The sequence below is a fragment of the Schistocerca nitens genome, chromosome 4 (genome assembly GCF_023898315.1).
Source record: "Schistocerca nitens isolate TAMUIC-IGC-003100 chromosome 4, iqSchNite1.1, whole genome shotgun sequence".
Lineage (NCBI taxonomy): Eukaryota > Metazoa > Arthropoda > Insecta > Orthoptera > Acrididae > Schistocerca > Schistocerca nitens.
In genome coordinates, this window is record NC_064617.1 from 513,299,240 (window position 1) to 513,311,878 (window position 12,639).

At 41.7% G+C, this 12,639-nt stretch overlaps 2 protein-coding genes across 4 annotated transcripts in view; one reads left to right on the top strand and one right to left on the bottom strand.

Moving 5' to 3' along the window:
* Positions 1 to 443: 443 nt before the first annotated feature.
* LOC126252403 (uncharacterized) lies at positions 444 to 1,049 on the bottom strand. Its single transcript, XM_049953294.1, has one exon. The coding sequence runs from the start codon at positions 1,047 to 1,049 to the stop codon at positions 444 to 446; it is 606 nt and encodes a 201-aa protein (XP_049809251.1).
* A 4,832-nt stretch (positions 1,050 to 5,881) lies between these two features.
* LOC126253367 (protein melted) overlaps positions 5,882 to 12,639 on the top strand; it is a 253,424-nt gene continuing 246,666 nt past the window's right edge. For 2 of the 3 annotated variants that reach the window (XM_049954641.1, XM_049954645.1), the window contains exon 1: positions 6,312 to 6,464. The gene's annotated coding sequence lies outside the window, so the exon portion shown is untranslated. Of the gene's footprint in view, positions 6,086 to 6,311; positions 6,465 to 12,639 lie in introns of those variants that run through there. The other variant, XM_049954643.1, reaches the window with a different exon arrangement.

A 12,639-nucleotide genomic window follows, 5' to 3' on the forward strand; every position in this document is an offset into this window, starting at 1 on the left:
ATGACCAAACCTTTCACGGTACACTTGCAGTATTTCGGATGAAGTCATCAAGTTCACATGATTCATTTTTGCATTTCTAACAACACGCATGTTCAACACATAAAGTCAATTTTTCACATAACCTGTCATCACAATATTGCCATTGACTTGTTGTCGAACACAGACATTATTATAACTAAAATTAGTACTGTAGCCTCTGCAGGCAATGGCTCTCACAGAGAACAGAATAGCACTTGCATCAGGGACGTACAAAACATTGCCCACTCTAGCATTGTACCATTTATTGTTTCGTCGAATTTGGATGTAAACTGTTCCTTAACTGTACGCACACATTTTGACATCTTGTTTTCCCAATGAAATTACTTGAGGAGCATCGAATTCACATACGAAACAAAGTACTGTTCGTTGGGAGTGATATGATTTGTAGCGCCACTGTCGCAATATCATTTATTTGGGTCACTGTGATTACTGGTACACACACCCATAGCGTATGAAGTAAATGCAGCGTGTTCACTTTCTCGCTTCTTCTCTTTTCTTTTATTGCTGTCACGAGTGTTCTGTGGACACTCTGCTGCCCAGTGACCTAATTGTTTGCATATATTACACGGAAACTTCAGTTTTAATTGTAACTTCGTCATCTTGACTTGCTGATTACTTGTTTGTCGTTTTCTTAATTTGGAAACGACGAAAGCTGCACTTCCATTAATGTCTTGTTCACGCAGTTCAATAGTACAGAGTTTTTCAATTAATACATTCAAGCTTTGCTTTTCTGTCGGTATCGTATCCCAGAGATCCTTAAAATTGTCGTAGTCTTTTCCCAGTGTAGACAAAATTCGACCATTTAAGATTATTTCAGATATCGTATTTTCCGTTTTTCCTTCATATTTTGCTAATTCATCGTTCAGGTCCACAAATAACTTTTGCAGTTTGGCCACATGTGCACTAATATCTTCCGTTTCATCACGTTTCACACGGAAAAATGTTTCAATCAACATATTCAAACGCTGAGCACTGCTACTTTCAAATCGGGCGCGTAATTTGTCCCACATTTCCTTAGCATTCTTGCACGTTAAGACGAGTTCTGCAACAAGTTTACTTAGCGCACTTGATATAAGAGCCGGCCGTGGTGGCCAAGCGGTTCTAGGCGCTTCAGTCCGAAACCGCGCGACTGCTACGGTCGCAGGTTCAAATCCTGCCTCGGGCATGGATGTGTGTGATGTCGTTAGGTTAGTTAGGTTTAAGTAGTTCTAAGTTCTAGGGGACTGATGACCTCAGATGTTAAGTCCCATAGTGCTCAGAGCCATTTGAACGATTATTTTGATATAAGACTCGCTGCCTTTTCGTCGTCCTTGTACCATTCCACATACGCTTCTTTTTGTGCACTTGTCGCATCTTGCGGCAACTCTACACGTTCGCGTGTACCGTTAATAATATCTTCTGGTCCATATGAACGCAGCACCATAGAAATATGCCGTTTCCATTTGGCCCAGTCCTCAGGTCCTTCAAGCTTATCAATGCTGACCTTATAATCGCCGCTAGCAATCATGTTTCTTTACAGACATAGGCTCATTTCAAATATTGTTTTAATTTAAACTATGTTGTTTGCCTTTACACGTATACTGGGCCCATAACCTGATGAAAAATATTATTTTAAAGGCAAGAAAACATTGTATTAACTTTATAATTACACCCTGGATACGAAAAAAACACATCTACTAAAAAACACATAAGTTACACAAAAGCAAAGAATAAAGATATTGACAGCAGAGTCATGGAGCAGCACATAAACATAGATCTCAAGGAATTTTTTTCTTTTCTTTTAACAGAATATTGGTGTGACCTGTGGAACTTTCGTCGAGCGAACGGTTGCATATGATTGTCAAGTATGGAGCTAATGCATCGGCATACTCTGAAAGGAACCTAATTGGTATGCAGTCTGGATCAGAAGACTTGCTTTTATTAAGTGATTTAAGTTGCTTCACTACTCCGAGGATATTTACTTCTACATTACTCATGTTAGCAGCTGTTCTTGATACGAATTCTGGAATATTTACTTCGTTTTCTTTTGTGAAGGCATTTCGGAAGGCTGTGTTTAGTAACTCTGCTCTAGCAGCACTATCTTCGATAGTATCTCCATTGCTATAGCACACAGAAGGCATTGATTGTTTCTTGCCGCTAACATAATTCATATACGACCAGAATCTCTTTGGATTTTCTGCCAGGTTTCACGACAAAGTTTAGTTGTGGAAACTGGTATAAGCATCTCGCATTGAAGTCCGCGCTAAATTTCGACTTCCGTAAAAGATCGCCAATCTTGGGGATTTTGCGTCTGTTTAAATTTGGCATGTTTGTTTCGTTGTTTCTGCAACAGCGTTCTGACCCGTTTTGTGTATCAAGGAGGATCAGCTCCGTCGTTTGTTAATTTATTTGGTATAAATCTCTCAATTTCCGCCGATACTATTTCTTTGAATTTAAGCCACAGTTTGTCTACACTTATATCATTAATTTGGAAGGAGTGGAGATTTTCTCTCAGGAAGACGTCAAGTGAATTCTTATCTGCTTCTTTGAACAGGTATATTTTTCGTTTGTTTTTGGAGGATTTCGGGATTACAATATTCAGTCTCGCTACAACCCTGTGTTCTCTAATCCCTGTATCCGTTTTGATGCTCGTTATTAACTCAGTATTATTTGTTGCTAAGAGGTTAAGTGTGTTTTCACAACCGTTTACTATTCGTGTGGGCTCATGAACTAACTGCTCGAAATAATTTTCAGAGAATGCGTTTAGCACAATTTCGGGTGATGTTTTATGCATACCTACGGAATTAAACAAGTATTTTCGCCAACAGTTCGAGGGTATATGATTGTAGTAACTGTTCTCGAAGGAACAGATACCACTGATGACCGTGCAGCTTCTCTAGAATAAATGATAATTAATTGAAACCCTCAGCTGCCGACCGGTGTTGTTGATATACTTGGATGGGGACAGCTGAAAATGTGTGCCCCGACCGGGACTCAAACCCGGGATCTCCTGCTTACATGGCAGATGCTCTATCCATATGAACCACCTTAGTTGGCGCGAGTAATGAGTGTATGGGCAAACATCTATTAGGAACATTACGTATGTAGATTGTGGGCAGTTGGGAATGTGGGTCTCATGGGAAGCGTGCAAGGGATAAGTCTCTGCAGTCGTGCTATTCATCTGTGTCCTCAGAGGCTCAGATGGATAGAGCATCTGCCATGTAACCAGGAGATCCCGGGTTCGAGTCCCGGTCAGGGGTTTCAATTAATTATCATTTAATCTAGAGAAGCCAGAGAGAATCTCTTCTGATCCAAAGTGACACACATCATTGGTACCAATGTGAGCAACCACCTGCAGTTGGCTGCATCCTGTGCTCTTCACGGCATCCAGGAGGACCCATTCCACATCTGGAATGATCCACCCATTATACACATGGAGTGCACATCGGTTTTCTTTCCCTTCTTGGGAGCCACATCCCTAAAGCCCTGTCCACACGCAACGATCTATCTGCGCAGACATCGGCGCAGATGTCTGTACGTGCAAAAGATCGCTGCAAATGTGGTGTGTTCACACGACACAAACCCCAATCTACTACTCGCCCGCCATCTGTCGGTGTAGAAAAGAAATATCAGTGGCAAGCGACTACGCTCCCCGTAAACGTCAAAAATGTAATTCAGTTATTTTGAAATATAGAAATGGAGGAAGTTTTGTTGTGGTCTGTGTTCGCAACTTGTGTTGCAAAAAACATTCAGATCAACAGCAGGAAACAGAGAAAGCGGTCAAAATGGTGTAGACAGTGGCTGCTAAAGCGAAAGCAGTTTTCTCACGTAAATTTACTGCGAGAGTTGCAGGGCGAACCTAACGACTGGCGAAATTATTTGCGGATGGATGTCGAAACTTATAATTATCTCTTAAAGCTTGTAACCCCTCATAATATGAGAAAAAATACTTGTATGAGAAGGGCAATTTCTCCTCATGAACTCTGGTCTCCTTCCCCAAACCAACCAATCTCCTCATGAACGGCTGGCGGTAGGTAACATTAAGGTTCCTAGTAACAGGAAGAAGCTACAAGGATTTGGAATTTTCAACTGCAATAGCGAAACAAGCGTTGAGTGAAATAATACCCAACACATGTGAAGCTATTTACGCTGTCCTGAAGGATGAGTTCATGAAGGCAAGTGAAGTAAATTAAGTCTGTCAAGTTACAGATAATGTTTTTGGTGTTGTAGATGTGTTTGAAACACAGTAGGCCTATATTATTAGAGACCTACATGGCCATTGAGCTATGGTTTACTTTGTTTCTGAGTAGCAATTTTCAGTTCGCTACTGTGTAGAAGCAACCTGTTACAAACTTTTGTTCCAGGATACAAAACTCCACTCTGAATTCTAGACAGAGATTCGTTATCTGCCTGAAAAGATTTACTTGTAGTACTGTGGTTGTGAATACTATATTTAATCTCTAAGTTACTATTGTTATGAACTTCTTCCACAAACATGGGTGGTTTCTATATATTTCAATGAATTCAGTTACAAACCCTCGAGAACACTGATGAGTATCAGCCATTTTAATGCCCTGTGCGCACAAATACAAACACTAGACTGAGCAAACGGCTGTTTCGCGCCAGATTTGCAGCGATCTCCTGTCCACACGCTCCAACTTGTCTGCGCTGATGTGGTTTGAACCCACAGATTTGAGAGGTTTCGCTCAAACCTCCAACTCCAACTTCCAGGTTTGCACACACCTCAGGTTGGTGCAAATCTTCTGTCCACACGCAACGATCTGTCTGCGCAGATGTGATTTGCGCAGACAGATCGTTGCGTGTGGACGGGCCTTAAGGAGCCCCATAACGCACCTAATGTTGGAGCTCCCAACTATCAATAATCACACCTTCTGTGATTGTCCGGATCTTGCAGGCTGAGAGGTTTCCTGTGAAACAGGACAGGTGACAGCATCTGGCTCAGCGGCAGTGCCAGCCACAGACCGCTCCTGGAACCTGTTTGTCAGACAAACCAGCGTGGCCTTACGTGCGGCCGCCTAGGAAGACTTTCGCCACCTGCTACACCCCGGGGCGACCTCCCACTCGACCACAGGTGAGGGGTCAAACTCAGTGCGAACAGTAACTGGGCTGACCACCAGTGAGGACCGATCGGAGGACTCGGTCGTAGTGGACGTCCGTTGGATCCCCATGGCCGGCCCACAACAGTGGTGCCCATCCACTCCAGTCTTAAGCTGTATAACCGAAGCCATTACAGCCTGAAGTTGAGAGCGAAGTGTCACCAACACGGCTCGCACCCGCACACAACGATCGCAGTCCCTGTCCATACTAAAGACCATAGAAAACTGAACTATGCAGATAAATGGACTATCGGCGCATGCTGCCCAACTCTACTGTGTACCCTGACGAAAACGCAGTAACTGTGTGTAATAAATTAGATTAACACGCAGAGAATCAAAAACCTAACTACCGAAGCAATCAGGTGAAATTAAGTAATTCGCCCCTGATTAGGAACTTGTAATATGTCATAAAATCGATTTGCTTTCTGACGCAAACGAAAACGCGGTAACTGTGGCTTTTAGATATTAAATAAACGCGCAGAAACACAAGAAACTAAACTATTAAAGCACCCAGATGATAATACAAAATTCTTTCCTGGTTAGGAACTCGTAAAAGACACAAAATCGGTTACTTCCCTATTGCTGCTTCTGTCGCGGCCAGATGCTGCTGCCTGACCCCTGCTTTAAATACAGGTCGCTGGCGCTAAAGAGTCTGCCCCCCCCCCCCCCCCTCCATGATGTTTAAGAGATGTTTGGCGTGGTCAATTTTGAGGTGGCGTCTCCGTGGCCTACACAAACCACAGACGTATTTCTTCTATTACTTGTTACTGTCATGAACTGAATTATCCTTCTGGAGAGGTTTGCCGATTGTCGCTGATATTTGTTTCCGGCGTACCTGCAGCTCAGCTGGCATGTTGGCAGCTGATTTAAACTATCCATGAAAGTTGGATGCACCGACATCTGCGTAGACAGATCGTGGACCACTTTTTTCCACTTTCCAGAAGTAAATGGTAAATTTATGCATGTCAACTTCTCACTCCTTGTGAAAATGACGTTTTTCGCCTTCCTCTCCATCGGATCCAACAACAATTTTAGCTGTAGTAGTACTGTTGTTAAAGGCGTCAAACTTTAGATTTTCCATTCACGAAATAAACGGCGAGCAAATGTTTGTTATGGTTGCATTTTTGTTTGCGGATGTTTATGTTGCCTAACCTGTCTGTTTAAAAATAGTGTCAGTGGGTGAAAGTAGCCACATGAAAGATGTGGCATATTGTGTTTACGAAAAATAATGTTGCAAAGAATTGGGGGTACATATGATATGTCTCAGTTAACTGAAAAAAAGTCGTTGAACGTGACATGAAGAAAACCGATCTATGTGAACCTGTTTTTGTAAGTATAATTTGTTCCCCTGGAACCTGTCGAATCGTGTTGACATTTACCTTCCTGTATTGTAAGAAGCAGAAGGTACCTGACGTTTGTTAGTAGAGTAGCAAATATCAATAAAGAAGAAACAGAGAGGCTGTACTTGACGTAAAATGATAAATTCGTCTTTGCAGTCACTAGTTGGGCGTATTTCTTGCGATTCATTGTTGATTATCTCTGCACGTTTTCCTTTTGTAGTAACTGTCGCTTGAGCCGATCATTTGAATGCAAGTATTATACATTTGGAAGCAAAATGTGATTTGACATGCTGTATTACGTCGCTGTTTCTTAATTTATTTTCTCGTAGTGGAGTCGATACCCATAATATGGAACAAATAATCTTTATGAAAGCTATTGAAATAGCGTCGGTACTATTAGATTGAATTAAGTACCTTTAATAAAAGCAAAACAACTACGAACACCATGGCCGCGCAGATAAAGAGTTTAAGTAATACTTACTGTATCTGTGCCAGCACACACTTTTCACTGTCTCGTGTAGTACATGTCTTTTCATAACTATTAATATAAACATCAAGTAAGTCATTAAACTTTGATCATGTATCTTCTGTTGGGTAATATGTCAATTTTAAGAAAGTTAAAATGTAGAAAGAGGGACAAGTGCAAAGCACCAGTGACAATTACACTTGAAATTACTTTTATTTAAAATGAGATGGCACTATCTTTAATTAAGATATTGATTTTCTACTGATTATTGAAAACCTCTGTTGGATTAATTGCAGAAGACAAAGGGCAGTGACTGGAAGTACTCCAGCTAATAAATATTCTTATTGCAAGTAGAGTTCAGATTAGCTACTTCACTTCAGAAGTGCATGGAGTGTGGCTGTTACATATAGCACAGTTACCTCCTCCAAACTTCGAACACAGCTATCTGTCACACTGTTTCCTAGCAGACAGCCGTATCTTGTGCACAGGTGCAATGCATGCACATGTACATGTGTTATTTGACAGTTATATGAAGTTATTACTGCACATAAAAATATTCTGTTCCAAAGTGCAAAATATTGTTTTTATTGTCATTATTTTCATATTTTATTTTGTGTATTTTATTTATATGTATATATCACTATATTTACAGGCCTATGGGTTGTTACATTTGTCGAGAAAATTTTGCAAAATATTTTTAAATAACCCTCACTAACTTTTTTCTTTAAATTCCCCACCACTCCATTTTGTAGATCATTACTCAAGAATTTTTACTGACTAAAATGTTCCTACAGTGGTTAAGGTGTTGAATTTGTGTTAAAAACATGCTCCAAATCACCTGGTAATCCTAATGTAGGTATTCTGTGCTTTAATGAAATCAGTTTATAGTAAGACTGTGATGGTGTCTTTCAAAAAAAGATGCCGAATCTCCTTCTCTGTATTTGCCCTATTCAAGCTTCTGCTCTGTCTCATATGGTGTCACTAAGTGAGGTGGCACAATGTTTAAGACAGTGGGCATGCTTTCAGAAGGGCCAGATTTGACTCTTTGTCTGAACGTACAGTTGTAGATTTACTGTGGTTTGCTTAAGACAGGTACTAGGATGTTTCATTTGCAAAGAGAAGTGGCCTTTTTTATGCTGCACTCTTATCTAGTTTGAATTTTTTCTTCATCTGTACTAACATTGTCACTGTTGAGACACTGAATCCTAATCTCCCTGCCTCTTTCATACTTTCAGACCGTCATGCATATGGTATAACATGGTAAAAATAAAAACAAAACAAAAATCATTCATTCTGTTGTTATCTTTGCATACCAATGTACCAAACAACCAAAATTGCAGAAATGTTGAGTTATGTACAGGCACACAGAAAAGAGAATAAAAACTTTGCTAGCTCTGAGCACCTTCATTGTGCTGGCTCAAAATTAGATTTCCTGTGCCATATCCTCACACACCACTACTCCTCCTATTGCTCCCTAGAATGAAATGCAAAGGAGTGCCCCCCTCGTCACCCATTATCAAACTGGACTGAATAACTGAACCACATCCTTCATGAGGGCTTTGATTATCTATCATCATGTGCAGAAATGATGGACATCATACCCAACATGCGTGCCTTCCCTCAATGGTATTCTGTTGCCCACCCAAGCTACACAACATCCAGGTCCACACTTATGCCACTCCCAGTCTCAACCCCACACCACAGGTGTCACATCCCTGAGCAACACCCAGGCGCAAGACCTGCGTGGTTCGCCCACCTAGCACATCCTGATCCAATCCTGTCACAGGCTTGTCCTGTCCTTAAGAGACAGGTCCACAAGTGAAAGCAGCCATGTCATATACCAGCTCTGCTGCAATCACTACACAGCATTTTACGTGGGCATGACCACCAACCAGCTCTTTCCAGCAATTAGTTACCACTTCCAAATGTGGGCAAGAAAGTAGTTGACCAGCCATTGGTGGAATTGCAGCGGAGCACAACATGCTCGAGTTCACTGGCTGCTTTATAGCCTCTGCCATCTGGATCCTTCCTCTCAACATGAGCTTTTCTGAAGTACGTAGATGAAAGCTATTCTTGCAACACACAATTTTCTACTGTAAACCTCCTGTCCTCAATCTCTCCTAACCCATTCTTCCCCACACATTACTCATTTCCATTTCCTCTATCCTGTCATTCACTCCCAGTCCACACCTCCACATCATCTGCATTGTGTGCCACACCTCACCAGCTCTGGTATCCATGTGACAAACGCCTGGGCTGTGCTCTTGCCACCCCTCCCTCCTGCATTCCAAGCCTGCACACCTGCTGCCTCCTTGCAAGACGCTAACTACCCTGCCCCAAACCTCACCCCCTGTACCACTTCACCTACACCTACAGTCAGTTATTCCACTGCAAGCACCTGCGGCAGCTGCTGGCTTCTTATAGGCACGTCTTAGGCTATGGATCGCACTACTCTTTCTGTAATTATTGGGCGACGGTCTCATCCTGACCAGACTGCTGTTACCAGGTTTATGGCTTGGTGGTGCCTTTGGCTTTGAAATTGTTAGAACTGGTCCATTATCATGGAGTTTGTCTGGCTCCTGTTGCCATCTGAACTAACCTCGTAGACAGTCTCCTTACTGAAGCTGGTATATTACCTCTTCAGTTCCAATGGTATCACCTCTTGGTCTCCTGTGCACTCGCCATTCAACAGTTCCTTGATCATCCAATGTATACCATTGCTTTTGCATAAGAGGGCCACTGACCTCATGGTAACTGCCCATGGGTGAGGTTACTAGTTGGAATCCCCTTGCAGCACTCTGCTAGGCTCTCCGGCTCTCCTCCCTGGAATGTGCTCCCCATGTTTTCTTGTGCACTGCCCCCTGGTTGGTACCCAAACCACAAGTTAGGACCTAGGTCCTAGTTGCCACCCATGACCTTTCAATGTCTTATTACATTTAGTTCTTCAGCAGTTTCAGGGTATTACCCTGTAGTACACTGATGGCTCTAAAACTGTGTATAGGACATAATATGCTTTTTCATCCATTTATCCTTTTATTTTCAGATATAAGGTTATATGCTACCTTTGGGATGGGGTGGTTGGGGCATCTCCTGCTGCCTGCTGGGTCTGGGGAAGCCCCTACCTTACCTCCTTGACCAGCTCACTCTTTCAGCCCTCTCTTACTCTGTTTTAATTGCTTTTCTGCGGCACCCTGGTTTCTATTTTAGAGATTTCTATTGAACAGTGGGTGCTCTCTAACAGTTTGACTATACTGGAGCAGGGATGAAAGAGCTGTGGGGGCGGGTCTACCGTCACATTCAGAGCCCAGGAGACGCCCATCTGCTGCCGTACCAATTTCTCTCTTCTTGTTTTTATTATTGACAGTCCAACTGATGTCCATTACATTTTTAGCTTTCTCACTTTTTCTGCTCAGAATCTGCCGGCTTGAAGACAGTTTTTGCTCTTTAACTGTCTTTCACCGTTCACCAGGTTGATGGAGGTTGGATGCAGGCTGGAGCTTTTCTTGGTATTGGATGAGCTTTTCTTGGTATTGGATGAGCCCTGGGAGACCCCTCACGTAGTCCGGTCATGTAGTCCGGCATGGAGAGCTGCATCAAACCAATCTCAGGACTGAAGACCACAACAACAACAACAACAGGAAATCAAATTTCAAAATGTTCCCTTCTTTAAATTTCTTCATTAAATTCCATTGTCCCAACTTTTCTTCTTCTTCTCCTCCTCCTCCTCCTCCTCCTCCTCCTCCTCTTCCCCCATTTTAATCCAAATATGAATCAGTACTTACATCTGTTATGTATTGGCACTATTATACGTTAGATATGTTTACAAAATTCTAACTTTGTAAAAAAAAAAAAAAATTCCTCAGTGAATCATACATCTTAGGTAACACCCAAAAATGACTTATATATTGATTATGCCCTGTTCTATTCATACTACTCACATGAACACCTCATTCATGCCCTGAATTCATAACAGTGTTGTTTAAATTGAAGAAGATGGTGAACGAGCTCATAGAATACATGAAGGGAAGTGATATACTTCATATGAATAGTAGATAGTAGCTGAAGGAAAAAGGAAGGATACCTCAGGAAAGATGTTAATAGAGCAAAACAAAAGCACCCAATTAAAAACAATGCATGGAGGCTAGCAACCTGTGATCAGGGACTAAATGACGTGAATGGTTTAGAGATATTCCCTAGAAGTGCAGCAGCAGAAAATTTGAATTCCGCTTGTATCCAGTTGTATCATGATACAAATCCAGATATGTCCTGAGAAAAACAAAGCTCTGAAGATCATCATAAATTTTAACACTCGAAAAGATAAAATAACCTCACTTCCTGATTAAAATTCTTACACAAAGCATGGGCCTAGCCGTATTATGATAGGTTGCATATCACAGTGATACAGATAGCTATACGTTTTGGTGGGGTATCTGCAGAGAGGCCAGTTTGTGCAGAGAGGCAGCATCCTTTTCAGTAGTTGTAGAGGCAACAACAGTCTGAATGATTGATTGATCTGCCCTTGAACATTAGGCAACATAGCTTGTTATTTTGGTACTGTGAGTGACTGGAAGATTGAGGAAAGTGCAGTTGTTATTCTTTCTGGGGACATACGGCTCTAATGTATGGTTTAATGATGCTAGCATCTTCTTGAGTAAAATATTCTGGAGGTAAAACAGTCACCCATTTGGATCTCCGGGTGGTGGTTACTCAGGAGGATGTTGTCATTGGGAAAAACAAACCTGGTATTCTGTGGCTTGAAGCTTGGAACATTGGATCCCTTGGTTGTGTTTGTGGGTTAAAGAATAAGAAAAGGGAAATGGTTGGGTTGAAGTTAGTTCTAGTGGTAGTTAGTAAAATGTCATGATAGCAAGAGAGGGACTTGGAGGTCAGTTGGTTGCAGCGTTATTGATACAAAATCAAATAGAAATAATGCAGGAATGGGCCTAGTATTGAGTAAGAAAAAAGAAGTGTGAGTAAGCTACTATGAACAGGACAGTGATCACATTATCATAGTCAAGATAGACACAAAGCCAACACTGACTACAGTAGGTAGTCAGTTCCATGTTCCACGGATCATCTGTACGATAAAGCGCAATGATGTGGATGAAGTCATTTTACATTCACATCACAAATGAATGTGCAAATATTACTATTACTTTCTTTTATATAGAAAATATACAGATAGTTAGTAATTCTGACCCATCACCTTTTACCCATTAGAATAACAGAAATTCTTTCACGGAATAGAGGGTGTTGTCAAGGATAAACTTACTAAAAAGGGAACCTCCCCATCGCACCCCCCCCGCCCCCCTCCTTAGATTTAGTTATAAGTTGGCACAGTGGATAGGCCTTGAAAAACTGAACACAGATCAATCGAGAAAACAGGAAGAAGTTGTGTGGAACTATGAAAAAAATAAGGAAAATATACAAACTGAGTAGTCCATGCGCAAGATAGACAACATCAAGGATAATGAGAGCTCAGGAGCGCTGTGGTCCTGTGGTTAGCGTGAGCGGCTGCGGAACGAGAGGTCCTTGGTTCTCAAGTCTTCCCTCGAGTGAAAAGTTTAATTTTTTATTTTCAGACAATTATTATCTGTCCGTCCGATGCGAGGTAACTGCACCATAGTATGGGGACACTACACCTAAACAAACATTGAAACAAAACATATATTTTGACAGAGCACTGGGAAAACTGTGC

Bases quoted from the DNA above. Each gene is read 5' to 3' on its own strand.
- LOC126252403 (XM_049953294.1), bottom strand. From the start codon at position 1,049: ATGTGGGACAAATTACGCGCCCGATTTGAAAGTAGCAGTGCTCAGCGT.